This window comes from Sorex fumeus, unplaced genomic scaffold (genome assembly GCF_029834395.1).
Source record: "Sorex fumeus unplaced genomic scaffold, SorFum_2.1 ptg000035l, whole genome shotgun sequence".
In the NCBI taxonomy this organism is placed as follows: domain Eukaryota; kingdom Metazoa; phylum Chordata; class Mammalia; order Eulipotyphla; family Soricidae; genus Sorex; species Sorex fumeus.
This window is the reverse complement of record NW_026606092.1, coordinates 302,767-324,419: the sequence shown is the minus strand read 5'-3', so window position 1 is coordinate 324,419 and position 21,653 is coordinate 302,767. Positions and strand designations below refer to the sequence as shown.

The following is a 21,653-nucleotide window of genomic DNA, read 5'->3' as shown; positions in this document are numbered from 1 at the left end:
TAAAAGAGCTGCCAGGGGTCCGACGCTTACCTTGCCTGTGACCCGCCAGGCACCACACGGTCCCCTGAGCACAGAGCTAGGAAGTAGACCTGGAGCACTGCCGGGTGAGGCCCACCCTCCTCCGCCCCATTCTGCCAGCACAGACTGAACTACACTCGCTCTGGTGACCTTATCAGACACAGCACTTTAGACAGCAAATGATGCCGGGGAAGACAGTACAGCGGGGAGGGCACTTACCTTGCACACAGCTGACCCGGCTTCGACACCTGACACCACATTCGGTCCCTCAAACCCTGCAAGGAATGATTCCTCGGCACCACTGGGTCTGACCCCAAAACAAACCAAAAAAAAAAATGACTAGATGTAGCGACATCTACATGTTTACATGTTAAACATCTGTATGTTTAAGGAGATGGAAGGAAATTGGTTTTTGGTCTGTCTTGGGCTCTTATCTCATCTGCTCCCTGATGAAGTCTGGAGATGCTAGCTTATTCATTACAGAACGGTTCTCTATAATTTTCTTTAAAAAATTTTAAAAATTAAATTTAAAAATAAAATAAAAAACTAAGGACCAGAGCAGTAGTACAGTGGGTAGGATGCTAGTCTTGCACACAGCCGGCCTGGATTCAATTCCTGGTATCCCATGTGCTCTCCAAGCATCACTAGGAATAATTCCTGAGTACAGAGCCAGGAGTAAACACTGAGCATCGCCAGGTGTGACCCAAAAGCAAACAAACAAACATAAAAAGGCACAATTGCAGGATCTTTCCAGTGCCCCTGGTAGCACTGTAGCACTGTCATCCTGTTGTTCATTGATTTGCTTGAGCAGGCACCAGTAATGTCTCCATTTTGAGACTTGTTGTTACTGTTTTTGGCATATCAAATATGCCATGGGGAGCTTGCCATGCTCTGCCTTTAGGGCGGGATACTCTCAGTAACTTGCCAGGCTCTCCGAGAGGGATGGAGGAATCGAACCCAGATCAGCCGCATGCAAGATAAAGGCCCTACCTCCCGTGCTATGGCTCTGTCCTAAATACCCCTGGTAAAAGCTAAAACTATTTCTTTATCAGGGCTGGAGTGATAATACAGCAGGTAGAGTACTTGCTTCGCACATGGCCGACCCTGGTTCAATCTCTAGCATTCTATATGGTCCTCTGAGCCCCACCAGGAGTGATCCCAGATCACAGAATCAGAAGAAGCCCTGAGCACCAGTAGATGTGGCCCAAAAAATTAACAAAATTTTATATATACATATATACACGCATATATACATATATATATACACTCCTATCTTACTTTGCTATTTTACATTTAAAATATCCTTTTGCACTGCATGGCAAATGCTCTTTGATTGTTGGCACACCTGGATCAGAGAGGTAGTACAAGGGGTAAAGCACTTTCCTTGCTTTAATCCCTGGCACTGCATATGGTCCCTGAGCACCACCATGAGAACTCTTGAGCACAGAGCCTCTGAAAACCACCCCCAAAATAATAATAGTTTATGCTCAAATAAAAATCCTTTAAATATTTGATTTGGCACATAGTTAATAAGCCATAGTTAGAAGGAATATAAATCACTATTAGTTATAGGGTTGTTGGTTTTTGTTTTTAATTTTGTGTTATTCATACTTGTCGCTTTTTCACTAGAATCCCTCTTTCCTCACACTTCTTACCTCCATTCTTAAAAGTCTTGGAATATGGACCACAGAATATTCTGCAGTGTGTGTGTGTGTGTGTGTGTGTGTGTGTGTGTGTTGTATCTGTGTGTGAGAGAAAGAAAATTATGATTAGTATCTAAGCATGAAGAAGCTAGCAGATTCTCTAACCTTACCAAAATTCAGGTAAGATATGGAATATGATTGCTCTTAGGGAGGAGGACAGGGCGAGAAGGCAATTACAGACCAGCCAGCCTTGCCCGCTCGCTCGCTTCCACTCACCCTGGTCTCCTTTCAGAGGTGAGAATTGGAAGTGGTTTCTGAGGAGCAGGAAAACTCGAGGCAAGTGTCAGAAAACAGAGGTGGAAATGACCTCAAGAGGGAGTAGGAGATACACAGCAGGAACGGAAGCCCACTTGGCTCCCTGCTGAACAGCCAGAGCCTGGGAGCCCCAGAAACCCGGCTACCCATAATCTACCGGCCCTGGATTGTCTGGGTCCTTTATGTGAAAATGGATCCCTATGTATGGCTGGGGACCTGAGAGAGGAATTAAACATTGATCTTTGCTGTTCTTGTAATTACCCACTAGTTGACCTCCCCTCCTTAACCCCCCTCCCGTATAGAGAGATTGTGTCATTGCTCCCACATCCCCAAGACTAATTCTAATAAAGATCATAATTCGAATGACCAGTGATATCACTCGTATGTATACGGGAGACAAGCTCTGAAGTCTGACCTTAAACAGCTGTTCACCACTTCATAGCCCTTTGAAACTGACAGAGGTTTGGGGATGAAAAGGTGCCTGCCAGGGCACAGAGAAAGGGGAATCCCCAGTTGGTGTAGATAAGGAAGGCTCTAGAGACGGTGCCTGTCTGTCTGTATTAAAGCCTGACATGTGTCTTGCTAAGACCTCAGTGCTAGAGTCTCCCCTTCTCTCAACAGGCAGATGACCTCAGCAACCCCTTTGGACAAATGAGCCTTAGCCGCCAAGGTTCCACGGAAGCAGCTGACCCCTCCTCAGCTCTGTTCCAGCCGTCACTTATCCCCCAGCACCCTCAGCAACCTAGCTTCATCGTGGCTTCTCCAGGACAGCCCCTCCCCACTTCCAACTATCCCACCTCAAGTCACGCACCTCCTGCCCAGCAAGTCCTGCCACCCCAGGGCTACATGCAGCCCCCGCAGCAGGTAAGTGGCAAGTGGCAGGGCCCCGGCCCCATTCACGAGATCCCAGGTTGTCCAGGGTTATAATACTTTCTTTCTCTGGTATAAGCGGACCTCTATTCCTCCACCTTTCACTTGCGATCTGTCTTTCCAGCTGGAAGCCTGTCTTCCCTGTATATAACACAAGCCTTCCTGTTCGCTTTCAAACCTGTTGGCTAACGCAGTTGCAGGTTCCAGCCTCTCCGTGTACAGATTCTAGTCATCTGCTTTGATGACATTTGTTTGGGGACTGAATTTTGAGGGACCCTCTCACAGAGCTGTCTCCTGTCACCTTAGATCCAGGTTTCTTACTATCCCCCTGGACAGTACCCTAACTCCAACCAGCAATATCGACCTCTCTCACACCCGGTGGCCTACAGCTCCCAGCGTGGTCAGCAGCTGCCTCAGCCATCCCAGCAGCCTGGTAAGAATAATTGTTGGCGTAAGAAGGCAGTGAGTAGGAGAAAGGCCAATACTAAGAATAGTTGAGTTACTGGTTAAGAACTTTGTTGTTGGGGCTGGAGCAATAGCTCAGTGGGTAGGGTGTTCGCCTTGCACGCGGCCGACCCGGGTTCGATTCCCAGCATCCCATATGGCCCCCTGAGCACCGCCAGGGGTAATTTCTGAGCACAGAGCCAGGAGTAACCCCTGTGCATCGCCAGGTGTGACGCAAAAAAAAAAAAGAACTTTGTTGTTAAGAAAGGAAAAAGAGGCAGAAGTGAGTTTGGTCCTAACAAGAGACTCGATAAAAGATAAAGTAGTCCAGGGATGTGAATATGCAACAGTAGAGTGCTTGCTTATCATGTGTGAGGCCCTGGGATCAATTCCCGGCACCACCCAAAAAAAGGATAAAAGTTAAAATAGGATGGAACCAGAGTGATAGTACAGTGGGGAGGGCATTTGTCCTGCACGCAGCAAACCCAAGAACCACCAGAAATAGTTCCTGAGCCTGAGTGCAGAGCCAGGAGTAATCCCCTGAGCATCACCAGGTATTACCCAAGAAACCAAAAAAAAAAAAAAATCAAAATAGGGCCAGAGAGATAGTACAGGGGTTAAGGCATTCGCCTTGCATACAGCCAACCCCATTTCAATCTCTGGCAGCACATGGTCCCCTGAGCACCGCTGAAAGCAAATCCCATGAGCGCTGCCTGGTGGGAGGTGAGGGTGGGGATGGGGAAGCTTGTGCCAGAAAGAGGAGTTAAGGCACTTGCCTCTTCCCTTGCATGCATCCAACCTTGGTTTGATTCTGAGCACCACTCTGAGTAACCCCTGAGTAACTCAGAAAATAGAAAGAAAGGGAGGGAGGGAGGGAGGGAGGGAGGGAGGGAGGGAGGGAGGGAAGGAAGAAGAAGTTAGAAAGAAAGAAAATAGAAAAGGTTGAGTAGACAGAAGGGAAGCTATGAGAAGTGTGTGACCACCTAAACGTTATCAAGACTATGCTAATGTCTCCTCTGCCTTGCCCACCCCTAGGTTTACAGTCCATGATGCCTAACCAGCAGCAGGCAGCTTACCAAGGCATGATTGGGGTCCAGCAGCCACAGAACCAGGGCCTGCTCAGCAACCAGAGGAACAGCCTGGGAGGGCAGATGCAAGGCCTGGTGGTTCAGTACACTCCACTGTCTTCCTACCAAGTGGGTGAATTCTGCATTGGGAAAGATCCCCCAATCCCTGGGGTGAGGAAAAGCACAATCATGCAGTCTGACAGCTCAAACATTCAGATACTGTGCAGTTTCCCCTCGAAAGCACAGAGTGTCTGGCAAGAGTTTCATTTAAATTGCTTAATCAATGGGCTGGAGCGATAGCACAGCGGTAGGGCGTTTGCCTTGCACTCAGCCAACATTGCCAACCTGAGTTCGATTCCTCCGCCCCTCTCAGAGAGCCCGGCAAGCTACCGAGAGTATCTCGCCCACACGGCAGAGCCTGGCAAGCTCCCCGTGACGTATTCGGTATGCCAAACACAGTAACAACAAAGTCTCCAATGGAGACGTTACTGGGCCCGCTCGAGCAAATCGATGAACAACGGGAGGGCCTCGAGCAATCAAATCGGGATGTGGCCCAGCAAGAGAGCACTTGCCACGTGTGGTGGCCCTGAATCCAGTCCCCCACGCCACGCAAAGAAAGAAAAGTTGTTTGGTCCTTATACAACCAGACAAATGAGCTTATGCTCGGAGAAGTAGGAGCGCAGGGAAGCAGGCTCCTTCCTCTCTGTCACGTACCCAAGGCGGTGCTTCACGGGAAGAGAGATGCAGGTAGCTCTGGAAGCAGCTCCTGAAGCCCAGGGGGGTCTCTCAGGCAGGAAAGGGAAGGTGGTCTCAAGGTTACTGGGCGTGTGTTTGAGTTCGCTGTGTGTACGGTGGTCATTCCCTTCCTGTCTCCACCCAGGTACCAGTGGGGAATGACTCACAGAACGTCGTCCAGCCGCCTTTCCAGCAGCCCATGCTGGTTCCCGTGAGCCAATCTGTGCAAGGGGGCCTCCCGGCAGGGGGCGTCCCAGTCTACTACAGCATGATTCCCCCAGCTCAGCAGAATGGTACCAGGTGAGGACTCCAGCGGGGCACATCACGCCCTAGACCCTTAGCACCTGTTGGCACCTGGTTTTGTTTCCACTGGTCTGCACAAAGCAGGGGTAAAGGTCTCAGTGCTGCCCACAGCAGGTAGACTGTGAGAGGGGCCATTCCCTTCTCTCCTCATTAATTTGACATTTACATAAGAACTCAAATGCTCTATCATTTCCCACTTCTTTGTTTTTCTGATCAGTGAGATTCAGAAGTATAACTACGCATCATCTGAAGAAGCAGTTTGGTGGTGGGAAGATGATTCAAAGGACTGGAATGCATGCCTGGCATGGGGAAGTCCCCAAGTTTAATTCCCAACACTGTTGGTTCCTTGAGTAGCAACAGACCCCGAGTACTGCTGGGACCAAGCAGCACCAGGCCAGATAGATATCGCTGGAAATGGCCCCAGAACTCCCTGAGCACTGCTTGGGATACCAGACCCCCAAAAAGTAATTAGGTGGGGGTATGGTGCCGCCAGCAGGTCAATCTATACCTGTGAGGCGAGTGCATCAGCAGCCTGATGGCGCCTTCAGACTTCCAGATACCCCAAAATTGTGCCTTTGGCCAGACCCCAAAAACTTGGGGCAAAGTTTACCAAGAAAGTAAACGGCCAAAAGTTAGGTATGTGGGAGACACACCCACAAACCACCTCCGGCTCAGCTATATAATTGGAGGCAAGGCCTCTCTGGTTGCTGATCGAACTGCTTGATGTCCATGATCCCAGAGACTCAGAAACAAATCTTGAAACCCAACGGCTTTTGGCAGAAATGTGTCCAGTCCCTGCAGTAGGTTACGGGTGCTGGGCCAACCCAGGTGGGAATAGGTTTCGTACCTTGGCCTGTTCCCGCTGGCGGCCCAGTGGCCACCATCCTTCAGAGGCCACTGGATAGTCAGGTTTGGGCTCCCAGTGACGAGACACACAGGGCCTCGCGGGCTGGGGTGGAGCCAGGCTTGTCCTCCCCACCCCATGGAGACCCCAAGTCATCGCCCACGAATGGCCTCTCTGGCTCCTGATCCAGCTGCTTAATGGCCATGATTCCAGAGACGCAAAAACAAATCTCAAAACCCAGTGGCTTTTGGCAGAAATGCGTCCGGACCCCACAGTACGTTACTGTCGCCGGGCCACCCCAGAGAGGAAAGGGTGTTGTCACTCCACCTGCTCCCTCTTGACGGCTCAGTGGCCGTCATCTTCCAGAGGCCTTTGGACAGTCAGGCTTGGGCCCGCAGTGATGAAACTTGTTGGGCCTCACGGGATGGGGGGGAGCCGGGCCTGTCCTTACCTCCCCCAACGAGACCCCAAGTCATCGCCCACGAATGGCCTCTCTGGCTCCTGATCAAGTTGCTTAACGGCCTTGATCCCAGAGACTCAGAAACAAATCTTGAAACCCAGCAGCTTTCGGCAGAAATGTGTCCAGACCCTGCAGTAGGTTACTATCGCCGGGCCACCCCAGGGGGGAAAGGGTGCTGTCCCTCCGCCTGTTTCCCCCTGGTGGCTCGGTGGCCACCATCCTCCAGAGGCCACTGGACAGTCAAGCTTGGGCCCACAGTGATGAAACTTGTTGGGCTTCACGGGATGGGGTGGAGCCGGGCCTGTCCTCCCCACCCCAATGAGACCACAGGTCATCGCCCATGAACGGCTTCTCTGGCTCCTGATCAAGCAGCTCAACAGCCATGATCCCAGAGACTCAGGAGCAAATCTCGAAACGCAGTGACTTTTGGCAGAAATCCCTTCAGATTTAAGTGTCAAAATTTCGGAATTTCAAAATCACATGGCCCTACTGCAGCCATGCGACATCATATGTTATTCATAACCAGCAATAGAACACAAATTTTCTATTGTTGCCTTTTCAGCAGATCTGAGTGTTGGGGTAAAATCTCAAAATTATCTCAAAATGGTGGGTCTGGTGTTGAAATATTGAATGTGATCAAAGTAGAGAGAGAGTAATGTGAAAATTATCTGCCCCACGGGTGTGGGGAAGGTGTGGGATGGGGGTATACTAGGGTTTTTGGTGGTGGAGAATGGGCACTGGTGAAGGTGTGGGTGTTTCATTGTATGACCGAGACTTAGACCCAAAAGCTTTGTAACTGCTCTCATGGTGATTCAATAAATAAAATTATAAAAAATTTAAAAAAAAGTAAGGTGGAGTTCATGCCCAATTCAATCAGCTAATCAGTGGCTGAATAAATAGCAGTACTCCTACAAAAAAAAGTAATTAGGGCTGGAAAGGTAGAACAGCTTGGGTAAGGTGCCTACCTTGCACATAGCCAACCCATGTTCAATCCCTGGCATTCCACACGGTCCCCTGACCACCACCAGGATTAGTTTCTGAGTGCAGAGCAGCGAATAACCCCTGAGCACCACCAGGTATGGCCCCCCAAAAAACAACAAAGAAAAAAGTAATTGGAGTGTATATATAAGCATTTCTCTTCATATGCTGTGGCCATGAATGAATCTCAAATGGTCTATTTCTATATGTAGGGGCTTAATCCCCAGCACTACCAAAAGAAAAAAGAATGAGGAGCGGTTTCTTTGTGTGTGATTCATTCCTGGTAAGGAATCACATCTAATTGTGCCACCCCTGGTCAACAACAGAGGAAGGGGAAAAGGGAAAATAAAAAACATATTCAGGCAACTCCTTCATTTTACTTTTCTGTCTCATAAATGTGGAAATCTCAGCAAAGAATGTTAAGAACCGTAGCCAAAGTCAACAGCTAATTTAAAAGCAAGCTGACCTGGGCCTACCTCTGTGTTTTTCTGTGTGTCTCCATCACTGTGTGTGTGTGTTTGTGGGTTTTTCCCCCACTTGTCTTTTGGGGACTGTCTGTCATTATGTAAAGATGCTAAATCACATATCTCTATTGTTTTTCCTTACCTTTCGCTAGCTCTGTGTCTGTAATTTTCTTTGTTGGAAGTGTGTGTGTGTGTGTGTGTGTGTGTGTGTGTGTGCGTGCGTGTGCGTGCACGTGCATGCATGACACGTGCACATTTATATCTATGTTTCCACACTGTTGGTTAAAACATGTGTCACTTACACTCCATCTGTAGCACTGATTAGCAGCTTCCTAATTGAAAGATGATCAAGTACAAATATATATAATTAACTTTGAACTGATGAGTGATTTTAGAAATTGCATGGCAAATTGGTCTGGGAATGGCTTGGAGCTGCCTGTGCTTCCCACAGGGGAGGCCCAGAAAGCAGCAGCTGTTTGTCAGGAGCTGTATTCCTCCCTCCACTGCTTTATCATTCCTTTCTTCTCCATCTCCCCAGCCCTTCAGTGGGATTTCTGCAGCCTCCTGGCTCTGAGCAGTTTCAGATGTCTCAGTCTCCTTCTCCCTGCAGTCCACCACAGATGCCACAGCAGTACTCAGGTAAAAGAGGTGAAGGCAGGGGGGCGGGATGGGGTGAGGGGAGGGTGCTTAGGCATTGGCAAGAGCAAATTGTTTCTGAGGATGGATGTCCTGGGTCTGGGAAGGACAGAGAGAGTCGAAGCATGGTCTTCAGCTCTGACATCATCTAGAGGAAAGTCTTCACTGGTATTTTCCGGGGATGTTGGAGTTGATCTCTCAAAAGAAGTAAAGTTGCAGGGTCAAAGTACAGTGGATAGGCAGGTACAGCAAGGTTGCACAGAAACAACCTGGGTTCAATCCCCAGCGTCCCATATGGTCCCCAGAGCACCGCCAGGAGTAATCCCTGAGTTCCACTGGGTGTGGCCCGAAAAACAAGCAAAAGCAGGAGTAAAATTGGTTGCCCCGTCTCCATCCAGAGGAAACCATCTCCCTAACTGGTTCCTTGACTTCCTTTGTTTTTCCCTGAATCCAGCGTTATACTCGCATGCCTCTGAGACACAAAATATTTCTGTCTCTGCCCTTGGTCCGCCTGTAGACAGCTTCTTTCTCCTCCCTGGAGTGTGAGAGAGGCTGATAAAAGTATTTTAAATCATATCTTGGATTCATTTAGCGGTTTCTGTATGTGCTTCTAGATATTGTGTCGCTTGAATTCTTGCCACAGTTTTGTGAAGAAATTGTGAGACTCCCAGAGGAGGGCCAGGGGAGAGAGCTGGGTGAGCTGGCATGCATGCTGTGCATGCAGCAACCCTGAGGTGGATCCACAGCGTCACATGGTCCCTGGAGCAGTGGAACAGGGGTAGCCCCTGAGCACCGCTGGGCATGTCCTTTGACTTTCTCTGTTCCAGGCTGCATCCTCCGCGGTACAGTTTCAACTTGTGCATGATTCCTTTCCCTCCCGTAGGAAATAATAAATGGCTATCATGTTTAATGGCTAAAGGTCTCTTTGGTGGGGCCAGCTATCCCAGGTTTGGGGTATCCTCTCTCAGTCTGACTTTGCCGAGAACTGTTCCCCCAACAACCAAATGCTTCTTCTGTGTTTGTTTCCCCTCACAGCAGCCTGACTTAACAATAAAGAAAGTCTGGGGATTCTGGGGGCCAGAGAGATAGTACGGCGGGTAAGGTGCTTGCCTTGCATGTGGCTGCCCCAGGTTCCATCCCTGGCACCCCATGTGGTCCCCCAAGCCTACGAGAAATGATCCCAGAGCACTGAGCCAGGAGTAAGCCCTGAGCACTGGGTGTGACCTAAAGACAAGCCAAAAAATAAACAAAATTCTGGGAATTCTAGAGGAGGCTTAATGTTGCCTCCAACCCCATTCTGTCCTATTGTGGGGGGTGTCAGAGTGCCCTCTTCTGGTAAGAAAAAGGTTTTTTGCCAGATTTCTCTATTTAAAAATGGAAATGGAATCTTTTTCACATACGATTTTTTGCACTAATGGGCCAAAGTAATAGTACATCGGGAAGGGAAATTGCCTTGCATAGAGCCAACCCGAGTTCAGTCCCCATCACCATATATGGTCCCCCTGTGATCCCCGCATGTAGTGCCAAGAGTAAGCCCTAAGTACCACCAACTGTGCCCCAAGTCCCCCCCCAAAATTATTTTTCACTCTGTGTGACATCCTGTGGAGTAAATTTCACAATTTATCTTGCTTATAAGATATGGTCAGATCTTCCCTTCAGGGAACAACTCTGCCCCACCCAGACCAAACCAGACCAGACCAGACCAGACCAGACCTCTCCCAACAGAGTGTGTTCAAGTTCAACAGCTCTGATCTTTATTCATCATTATTCTCCCTAGTTTGTTTTTTTCCTTCTAGTATATGCCAGTAGTGCTATTCTTTTTTTGTTTTTGTTTGTATGTTTTTGGGGTTTTGAGCCATACCCAGCAGAGATCAGGGCTTATTCCTGGTTCTGTTCTCTGGGATCACTCCTGGTGGGGATCAAGAATCACATGCATGGTGGTGGAAAATGGGCACTGGTGAAGGGATGGGTACTTAATCATTGTATAATTGAAACCCAAGCACAAAAATTCGTAAGTCTACAACTGTACCTCTTGGTTTGTCACTAATAAAAATTAAAAAAAAAAAAGAATCACATGTAGTGCCAGGGATTGAACCCCGTTCAGCCATGTGCAAGGCAAGCACCATACCCACTGTACTGTCACTCTGGACCCCCCAAGTGGTATTTTCATTGAGATCCCCATGCAGTAAGGAAGTTGTAGAAATCAGCTCTAAAGACTGCTGTTTGCTGAAGGATGTATGTGTATGTGTGTACATGCACATGGATGTACTTGTGTGTACATTGTGTGTGTATGTGTGTTCTTATGTCTCTGTGGCTGTATCTTCAAATAGAAGGTCTTTAGTGCTGGAGAGATAGCACAGCAACTAAGGACTTGCACATGGCTGACCCGGGTTCAGTCCCCAACACAGTTCCTCACGCACAGTGTTCCCTGAGCACAGAGCCAGGAGTAAGCCCTGGGCACCGTCCAGTATGACATAAACACCAATAAGTAAGCAAAGTCTTTAAATCAGAAACAAACCAATTAAAAATAGTTTTTTATTACCTACTCTAGACCTAGCTACTTATTAAGTAAACGGAAGTAATTATTGTTCTGAAAATTGGTAGTACTAGAGCGCTGGGCTGAAATTAGAAGATAATCCAGGCTCTTCCCAAATCAGTAGAAACGAAGGTAATCCTCTTCATCATCCAGTTTCCTTTCTTCTTTGGAATTTTCTGTTATATTTTTTCCCCTCTCTACGCTGATTGCTTCTAAGTTTCTGACAGATCCTTTGTGCTTTTCCTCGATGATGGGATGGGATGCTCTATTCTACCCATGTCAGAGACCATATTCACCAAACCATTGATTTTGAGTCTTCGATTCCTTCTCATGTAAATTGTAGTGGACGTAGGAGAGAAGTGCTTCTTCTGCCTTTCTTCCCAATTTACCCTCTCCCGGGAAGATAGAAGGCAGGCACGGCCCACAAGGTTGCTAAGTCACCTTCAGAGGACAGTCACCGCCCTTCTCCCATATAGCAACATGGTCACTTTTCCAAAAATAAAGGCAGGGATTAGGATTGGCTGTTCCTGGAACAAGTGTTCTGTTTATTAATACATTTTTGTAGTTGTCCAGTTTGCTTACTGGTCTGTGGATTCTTCCACTCTGGTAATAGACTGACTGTAAACCCAGCAAACACATTTCTTCCCTCTAAAATGATGACTTGCAGGTCCCATAAGGTTGGTCTAGGGATGCTCTCTGGGGAGAAATGTACACAGACACGAAATGACAGTGATCCCTAGACACAGACTCCCAACTCACAGTGACACAGCAGAGGACTTGAAATACAGAAATAGCCTCTCGCATTCTTCCTGGGCATTGTGTAACTGAGGGGCTTCCAAAGCTTAGACTCACTCTTTTCCCTCCCACTCTCTGAAGATCTCCCTCTGCCCCCACAACAGGGGAAAAGATCAGGATACTATTGATTCTGTCTGGTGACTCGAGAAAGATGCCCGTGGATTTTATTTCTCTAAACATCCTTTTCCATAGATTTGACTCCTGGTGGTGAGGAAGACGCCTTATCTGTCTTCTGCCTCAGAGATTAAAAAAAAAAAAACTGCTAAACAAAAACCAATTCCGCCAGACATAAATGTCATCTGTTTGTATTTATATGGTTTGCTCTGCCCAATCGACCTTTCTGCCCAGGTTTAATGATGCCACTTAAAAAGCCATTCACACGTCCCCTTTCTTTTCAGAGCTTTCAAGCCACAATTGATTTCCTTACTCAGCACCCTTCTTCCCCTTCCCACTCCTTCCCCAAGCCTGACTATGTGGAAGCTCTGTCACCAGGCAGTGGGTATCCTTTTTGGTTTGGTTTTGCTTTGGGTTTTTTTATTATTCTTCTTTTTGCTGGGTCCATTAGGAGACAGTTCAACTACTAACTGATGCCACCTACTTTTGGCTTGAGGAAGAAAAGCATAAAAACCAGCACTTCAGAGTAGGGCTCCATGGCTTCCCTGAGTGAGGGAACAGTGCTCCAGGCCAGTGGGGGAGAACTCTGTGGGAGTCGCTCAGGGCCATGGCTGCCTTTCAGAACCCTGGCTTCTGGGTCTTAGGAATCAGAGAAATCTGTCAGAGCATTTTGTTTCCATTCCCCCGCCCTTCCGTGCCCTAATAGATCCTCATGGCTTCGGGGTGGTTTCAGAAAGAGAGCGCCCACCCCACTTTTGCCCACACCCTGCACACCTCACGCATATCCCGCCCATCCTGGCTCAGGACATTAGGCTCAGCTTATGAGCTGCCCTCCAGAACTGTGGGTTTGATGAATTTTGTGCATGTCTCTCGGTAGCAAAGAGGGTTTGAGTAAGGTCAGTTGCAGTTCTGTTGATAGAAGTTGTTAGGGCAGGTGGGGTCTTGGGAGGGGGAAATAAAATGCCCAGAGCTGTCCCTCCCCAACCCAAGGGACCCAGCCCTGGAAACCAGAAACCTCCAGAACTCAGCTGCCACCATGCTCACGGACACTGTCCTCACACTCAGGCCGAGACTCAGCCCTGAGCGAACCTATTCCTGGAAGGTGTGGCCAGGTGACACTTCATTCCACACACTCTACCCATACTCCAAGAGTACCGCACCACATTTGATGGGATTCAAAGTAGGAGGCATGGGGCTGGAGTGATAGCACAGTGGGTAGGGCGTTTGCCTTGCATGCGGCCGACCCATGTTCGATTCCCAGCATCCCATCTGGTCCCCCAGGCACTGCCAGGAGTCATTCCTGAGTGCAGAGCCAGGAGTAACCCCTGAGCATCGCCGGTGTGACCCAAAAAGAAAAAAAAAACGTAGGAGGCAACCAATCTTAGAAGGAATTTATTTTTGTTTTACAAATATGTATATATAAAAGCACACAAGGCCCAACCTTTAACAGCATGTTAATGAACTCTTATAGAAGGGCTAAAGGCCCCTGGGTGAAATACAACTCTCTTCACACTCTTTTCTCTAAGGATACTTTTTTGTAGCACTTTCAGTGGTTTTTTTTCATAACAGGCAATACAAAATATATTATTTCGGTTCTGCTTTGGAGCAGGAATTGGGTTCAGGATAGAAACATCTGAAATGTGGTGGTGGGATTGGTGTTTGAATATGAAATGTAATCAAATATTGTGAACTACTTTATAAAATAAAATACCCAGAGCAACATAACTGGGGACAAGTTGTTAAATGCATGACATTCCAGTTTTCCTCTATCCCTTGTAGAAGGCATACTGACAGTTACCCTATTCCCCTTGGCAGGGGTGGGAGCTGAGTCCTGTCAGCTTGCTGCTCTAAGTGTATTCTGTGATTAGGTGAACCTTAGATGACAGATACTGTATCTCTGAGCTGCTCTCCATGCAGTCTGTGTGTGTGTGTTGTTTTGGTGGACCACACCTGGCAGTGCTCAGGCCTTTCCCTTTTCCTTTATTTCGACCTGCCCAATCTGCCTGAGAAAAGCAATCACACTCACTTTCCAGCATGACTGGTGCCCGGGGCAGAGGCGACATTTACCGGCAGAGAAAGCAGCGTGATAGCGGTGGCGGACAGCCTCAGAGCACCGAGCCATGAAAACAACAGCGTTGTGGCAGGTTTTCAAGCCAGTAGCCACCGTCCCATTTCTACACCGCCACATGAACTCAGCCTCACCTGCCACAGAAAGCCTGGGAGGTTAGGCACAGACCCTCATCCGTAACAGCCCCCTGTGGGGAAGCGGAGTTCTCCCCGCAATCACTGCCCATCGCACGCTTCTCCCTGACCCCCGCCAAGCTTCTCACCACGAGAAAGATCCAGGACGTGGTGTTACTCCAGACTGTGCCCTCTCTTGCCCCCATCCCATGAGGGTCAGGTGTCCGTAGTTATGGGTTCAGAGGCATCAGGAGTGCATTCGTCAGTTCCCTGCCCCTCTCACTGACACCTCCCCCCCCCCACACACACACACACTTCATTCCTGAGCACACAGCTCGGTTGCAATGGCTTCCTAATTAGTCTTCCTGCCCCTGCTTCCCTTCGGCCTTTGGATATTCAGCCACTTGAGTTTGCTCTCTGAAGTAAAATTCCTGTTCCCACACATACAGATAGCCTCTTACCAGAACATCCATCTCTAATAGCAGTTACGTGTTTGATGTCTAACTCCATAGTGGATTTCATAAGGATTGGTAGCAATTTGATTTGTTACATACTCGGTGCCCAGAATAGAAACTGGTACATTAAATGTTCAATGAACATTTGTTGAAATAATTTACTTTTTTTTCTCTTCCATAACCCCTGTGCCTCAGCACCTTGAAATAATTGTCAGTTCCTGAATATGACATACTTTGGGTTTCCAGTTTTTTGTTTGTTTTTTGTTTTTATGTTTTGGGGGCCACGCCTGGCTCTGCTCAGCGTTTAGTTCTGGCCCTGTGCTCAGGGATCACACCATATGTGGTGCTGGAGATTGAATGCTGGTCAACTGTGTACAAAGCAACCACCTTACCCACTGTACTCTCCCTGGTCCCTAAATATGACATGCAAATTTACGCCATTCCCTCTGCTAAAATATTCCCATCCTGGACGTAGGAGATAGTTCAAAGGACTAGTACGCGTATTTTGAAGGCTGGAGACCGAGATTGATGCCAGGCACCACATGGTCCTCCAAGAGCTGCTGGGAGTAAGATTTGAGCAGTGTACTGGAGTTCATCTCTAGAAACCACTACTTGTCTGTGACCATAACCAGAAAAGCCTCCAGCCCTGGTCCAAACCTCAGATTAGGATCTGAACCATGCCAGACATTTGAACAATCTGGGTTTTTAGCTTTTGTTATTTGGGGTTTTTTGTTTGCTTGAAGCCATACCAGTGGTAATCGAGGGATTACACATTACCAAAACAGGAGCTCAGTTGTTGGGTTTTTTTTTCCTCCCTTCCTCATTAACAGTCACCTAGATATTTAAAGCATCCAGCTTTAGGGGCTGGAGCGATAGCACAACGAGTAGGGTGTTTGCTTTGCACATGGCCCACCCAGGTTTGATTCCCAGTGTCCCATATGGTCCCCTGAGCACCGCCAGGAGTGATTCCTGAGTGCAGAGCCGAGAGTAACCCCTGTGTTGTCCCCGGGTGTGACCCAAAAAAAGCAAAAAAAAAAAAAACGCATCCAGCTTTAGGGCTGGAGCAACAATACAACAAGTAGGGCGCTTTCCTTGTATGCGACCAACCCAGGTTCAATCCCAGCACCCTGTATGGTCTCCTGAGCACTTCCAGGTGTAGCCCAAAACCAAAAACAATACTATTTCAGGTTCAGGGGCCGGAGTGATAGTGTAGGTTGTTTACTTTGCCTGCAGCTGACCCAAGTTCAGTCCCCAGCACCCTCTTTGGTCCCCTGAGCACAGAGCCAGGAGTAAGCCTTGAGCACTGCCAGGTATGGCACAAAAACAAAACAAGTGAAAATAAAAACTGTCTCAAGTTCCTAGTAGGACAGAGCTAAGCAAGCCTGAAGCAAATCATTGGATTTGCTTCTTGGCTTTCCCAGTCAGGGCTAGCTGGAAGCCACAGAGAGTATGAACTCACAGCCAACTGCTTTCTTCCTGCCATTCAGGAGTGTCACCGTCTGGACCAGGTGTGGTGGTCATGCAGCTAAATGTTCCAAATGGACCCCAGCCCCCCCAGAACCCATCCATGGTCCAGTGGAGTCACTGTAAATATTATAGCATGGATCAGCGGGGACAGAAACCTGGAGACCTGTACAATCCAGACGGCAGCCCCCAGGTGAGTCCTGCAACCTGCTTTATCCTGGCAGTAACGCGAACAGAGCCTGGGGCCGGTGCTTAGGCTGGGAGTAGTGTCTGCTGATCCTGGCCCTGAAACAAGACCAGATCCTGCTCAGGAAATAACCTCTGCCATTGGCTGATCAGCCCCTTTCGTATAGCTTTTTCTGGGATCATTTTGGGGAGAAACACAAGATGTGAAGGAGATGTTTAACTGCTTCAGAAGAGATGTTGAAATATCATAAACTCATTAGGGACAGAGGGGGAAGTTTGAAACTGCACAGTGTCTTCAGCTGAGTCCAGCAAGAGACGTTTTCCTGAGGGAGGTAAATTTTAAACCGAATCAAAAGAATACCCCAAGGTTGATTTCAAAGGGAATTTACCTTACATGAGGCCTGCCTTGGTTCAGTACAAATGCCTTATGAATTTTTAACATGAAATTTAAATTCTGTGGTTCTAATATTTTATCATTAGGTCTGGTATATAGTGGGAAATAATAACATGTTTTCTCAGAATATCTTTGATGAAAGCAAATTATACTTTTAAAGATACAATAAATGCATTCTAGATCTAAGATTTACTCTTAAAATATTTTTGGGTGAATTTTTATTCTTGGCGCCAAGAATTTTTGGCGCCAAGAATTTTTATTCTTGATTTTATTGGGGATCAGAATGTATGATTTGATCTTATAACTTTGTATGAAATATATCATAATTTTAACTTTGTACCAGGCTGTTGTAGAGAGAGATATTTAAAATGTCATCATATATATGATTTCTGCACTATAAAGTTAAAAAAGTTATTCTATTTGTTTCCTAAAAAAAAAAAAAAGAATACCCCAAGGGTAATTAATGTTTGGTGTTTACGTGCTGTACACTCCTGTCTCCCACAGGCCAGCTCACAACTCAGCAGCAGCCCTGTCACATCTCCAACCCAGTCTCCAGCACCCTCTCCTGTCGCCAGCCTCAGCAATGTCTGCACAGGACTCAGTCCCCTTCCGGTCCTCACACAGTTCCCCCGGCCCGGGGGTTCAGCACAAGGTGAGGGAATAGATTAGGCCAAACTGTGCTGCCAAATTCACATTTCATACCTCATATGCAGGTGGGGAGATGCAGAGAGTAGCAATAGGAAGAGAACTAGTATAACTGGTGGTCCAGCTGTGAGGGCCAATCGATCCTGTGTTGTCAGTGTTTAGACCAAAGGCACAACACCTGCCCCTCTGTTGTGCTACCCACGGTTAAATTACTCCAGAACTTGACATTCTGAGTCTTGACTGCTAAGTAAGACAGGTGATTATGAACTGGAGAGAAGTTCACTGAGGGGCCAGAGATGTGGGCTCAGCAGTAAGACACTAGCCTTGCATGTATGACACTTTGGAGTTTATTCCTATCACCATACACGCACAAAAAGTAGTTCACTGAATTTTGTTAAGGCACTGGCCTTGCATGCAGTTGGCACCAGTTTTATCCCTGGCACCATGCAGTACCCTACCCCTCAGTACAGAGCTAGACCTGGTATGGTCCAGACACTCACTCCTTTGTCAAAAAAATGATAAACACAAGATTTGAATACAGATTCTAGCTTCACCATTAACTAAATTGTGATGATACTTAAACTGGGAACCAGATCACAATTTTATAATCCAGTGGTCTCTTGAGCCCTGTCAGGAGTGACCCTTGAGTTCAGGATCAGGAGTAAGCCCTGAGCACTACTGGGAGTGGACCCCCAAATACAAGTAATAATAATATGCTGTTATTACTATTAATATCGTTATAAGGGCTGGAGTGGTAGCACAGCGGGTTGGGCATTTACCTTGCACGCAGCCAATATGGCTGACCCTAGTTCGATTCCTCCGCCCCTCTCAGAGAGCCCGGCAGGCTACCAAGAGTATCTTGTCAGCATGGCAAAGCCTGGCAGGCTCCCCATGACGTATTCGATATGCCAAACACAGTAACAGGTGTCACAATGGAGACGTTACTAGGCCCGCTCGAGCAAATCGATGAACAACAGGAGGACCGTGATGACCGTGACTGTGATGATCGTTATAATAAGTATAATTGATTATAGTTTATTGTATATAATAATTATGGTTAATTATAAAATAATTAATGCTGGAGCAATAGCACAGCAGGTAAGGCATTTGCCTTGCACGCAGCCGATCTGGGTTCAATTCCTCCGCCCCTCTCAGAGAGCCCGCAAGCTACCGAGAGTATCTCGCCCACCTGGCAAAGCCTGGCAAGCTACCTGTGACGTATTTGATATGCCAGAAACAGTAACAACAAGTCTCACAATTTGTTGAGACATTACTGGTGCCTGCTCGAACAAATTGATGAACAACAGGGGGACAGTGCTACAGTGCTACTAATTATTGTTATGATAATAACAACAGCCTGAGTATATGGCTTGAAAACTTTAGGGCAGAGGCGCTAGAGCTATAGTATAGCAGGTAAGGCACTTGTCTTGCACACAGCCAACATGGGTTCAATCTCCAACACCTCATTTGGTCCCCTAAGCTTCCAGGAGTAAGCACCACCAGGTGTAACCCAAAAACTATAAAAAAAAAAATTAAGAAGCCATCCCATGAAGTTTAAACTCCCAGAACACTGTCGGCTCTTCCTCCCTAGGTGATGGGCGCTACTCACTCCTGGGCCAGCCATTACAGTACAACCTGTCCATCTGCTCTCCACTGCTCCATGGCCAGTCATCTTACACAGTGCACCAGGTAAGGGTGTCCACCAGCTGCCTCTCCTCTGGGCCCCTGGCTCTGTGCCTTTCACCGGGACCCGGTAGACAAGGGCTCAACACTAAGCAGGGTCTAAGTCTCATCCTTGTGCTTAGTCCTCCCACCCAATTGCAGGGGCAAAAAAGGAGGGGCTCTTTGTTCCTCAGTGGTTACCCCTCTGATCAGTCGGATTGCCTGGTGGGGTTAAGGAGCTCTGGCTTGGGGAATACGCCTCAGGTCACTCAGGCAGACCTTAGGGCTGTGAGGCAGTGAGAGTTCTGTTTCCCATGTCGAAGGGGCAGAGTGGATTGAAGCATGGAAACCGAAGCAAGAGACAAGCGCTCAAATCTGCCTCCACTGACCTGGGGACAACAGACGTCGGTGAGTAACAGGATACTGAGTCCTCCACTCCCCATCCCTGCATCACCGCCTGGGGACAGGTAGGAGAAACAAGCTCAGGGAGTGAATGGAGTGAAACCCTCTTGTACTCAAGAGCATGAAAGAGTTATCTTAGTCTTCCTTTCCGAATCACTCCAGGTCCTGGGAAAGGTAAAATCAGGAAAGACACGACAGGGGCCACTGTGCCTCGTATTCCCCAGGTGTTCCCAGCAGGTGTCTGACCCCACCCTCGGATGTCTGCTGTTCCCGTCTCAGGAGATCGCCGGGATGGGCCTTCCCTGGCACAGCAGACATCTCGGGCTTCCCCGAGGTGAAGTAAAGAAAGGGAAACTGACTTGCCGCGGTGATAAGAAAGGAAATGGGGAACATATTTCAGACTGGGCTGCTGACTCTGTGGGAGAGTATTAGCAAGAGTCACGCTTGTCACCGCCCATGTGAGAGAACGTGAGAGAACCGGGGTCTGGGACTTAAATCTCGGATTTGGGCCCATTCGCCTCTTGCTGAGGCCTCCGGCTAGGAAAAGAGAAAGTTTCCTTTGTTTCTCCTGGCCCTGATCGGAAGCTGGATGGTGGGGACTTGGGAGAGGGTGGCAGGGGAGAACCGGGCGTTTGAGAACACTTACGCAGCTCAGCCGGCCCGTCTCTGCAGGGCCACTGTGCGGTCATCTCTCCTGTGCTCCTCTCATACCCGTGTCCTTTCTGCTCCCCTTTCAGTCCTGGGGCGGGTGCTGGAGGTGACAGATCTCCCTGAGGGCATCACCCGGACCGAGGCCGATAAACTCTTCACGCAGCTCGCCATGTCAGGCGCCAAGATCCAGTGGCTCAAGGAGGCCCAAGGGCTGCCTGGCGGGGGCGGGGGAGACAACGGTGGGACTGCCGAGAACGGCCACCACGCGGACCTCGCTGCCTTGTACACCATCGTGGCTGTGTTCCCCAGCCCCCTGGCTGCCCAAAACGCCTCCCTTCGCCTCAACAACTCTGTGAGTCGCTTCAAACTTCGAGTGGCCAAAAAGAACTATGACCTGAGGATCCTGGAGCGAGCCAGCTCCCAGTAGGAGGAGGTGAAGGGAGCCGGCGGAAGGGGCGCCCGAACCCAGGGCCAGAGGCAGAAGGAAGAACAGGCACCGCCGGCCCCTGCCCCTGGGCAACGATGGAAGCAGAAGCCATGCCGGGCTGGCACTGCACCCCTCGCTCCCTGCCATGGGTCTCCCCTTTGTCCTTGCCCCTCCCCCGCTTCCCTCCTCTTCCCATCCTCTTCTCTCATTTTTTTTAATCTCTCCTCCCACCATGAAATTAATTTCATACTTTTGGGTCAGGCAGAATTGGGAGGGCCCCACACGCCCCTATTCTCCTGTTTCCTTCTCATCCCAAATTCCCTTTTCTTTCTTGGTCTTTATGAATATATTTATATGGACAGAATTAAGAAAAAACAATTGATTTCCCTTTTCTCGCATTTCCCCCATCTCGTCTCCCCAAGCCTCACAGAGTTCAAACTTGGGCCTCCCCCCGCCCCCCAGAACACTTGTATATTGTTTGTTTGAGGTTTGTGCCGCAGTAACCGACACAGTATTTAATTGCACATAAAGATGTTTGCTGGGTATATTCACTGTAAATTTTATTTAATCTGATTTTTTTGTTTGTTGGGGGGCTGTTGGGGGAGGTTAATTTTGTTTTTAAATATAAAAAAACGAAGAAAAATTCTGCCACTGGACACGGGTCCCTGTTTCTCTGTTGTCGCCCTGCTGTGGGATCTGGTAGTCCTAGGTGGTGCAGCCCCGCAGCAGCAGGGACCATGAAGGCTGGGGGTGCTTATCCGCACGGGCCTGTAGAACCCCCTGCGTCCCAGGCACTGCCCTGCACAGGTTCTGGTAACTGATTAGTCTTCGGCCCCTAATGAGACCTTAGTTCTGGGCTCTCCCAACTCCACCTCTGCCTGGTTCATGAAGCCCATCTGTCAGCTCTATTCCTGCATCTCAGGCTCCTTCCACTCTGCTGATGCTTTACTGTTAACCTGGGTCC

At 48.4% G+C, this 21,653-nt stretch overlaps 1 protein-coding gene across 6 annotated transcripts in view; it reads left to right on the top strand.

The window, feature by feature from the left end:
* Positions 1–21,345, top strand: part of R3HDM2 (R3H domain containing 2) — a 210,072-nt gene extending 188,727 nt beyond the window's left edge. For all 6 annotated transcript variants that reach the window (XM_056117497.1, XM_056117498.1, XM_056117493.1 and 3 more), the window contains 10 exons: positions 2,598–2,840; positions 3,153–3,279; positions 4,326–4,486; positions 5,238–5,392; positions 8,680–8,780; positions 16,346–16,515; positions 17,407–17,554; positions 19,139–19,236; positions 19,533–19,617; positions 20,349–21,345. In XM_056117497.1, coding sequence (XP_055973472.1) covers positions 2,598–2,840; positions 3,153–3,279; positions 4,326–4,486; positions 5,238–5,392; positions 8,680–8,780; positions 16,346–16,515; positions 17,407–17,554; positions 19,139–19,236; positions 19,533–19,617; positions 20,349–20,689 — 1,629 coding nt within the window. In that variant the 3' untranslated portion in view covers positions 20,690–21,345. The remainder of the gene's footprint in view (positions 1–2,597; positions 2,841–3,152; positions 3,280–4,325; positions 4,487–5,237; positions 5,393–8,679; positions 8,781–16,345; positions 16,516–17,406; positions 17,555–19,138; positions 19,237–19,532; positions 19,618–20,348) is intronic.
* The last annotated feature ends 308 nt before the right edge of the window (positions 21,346–21,653 follow it).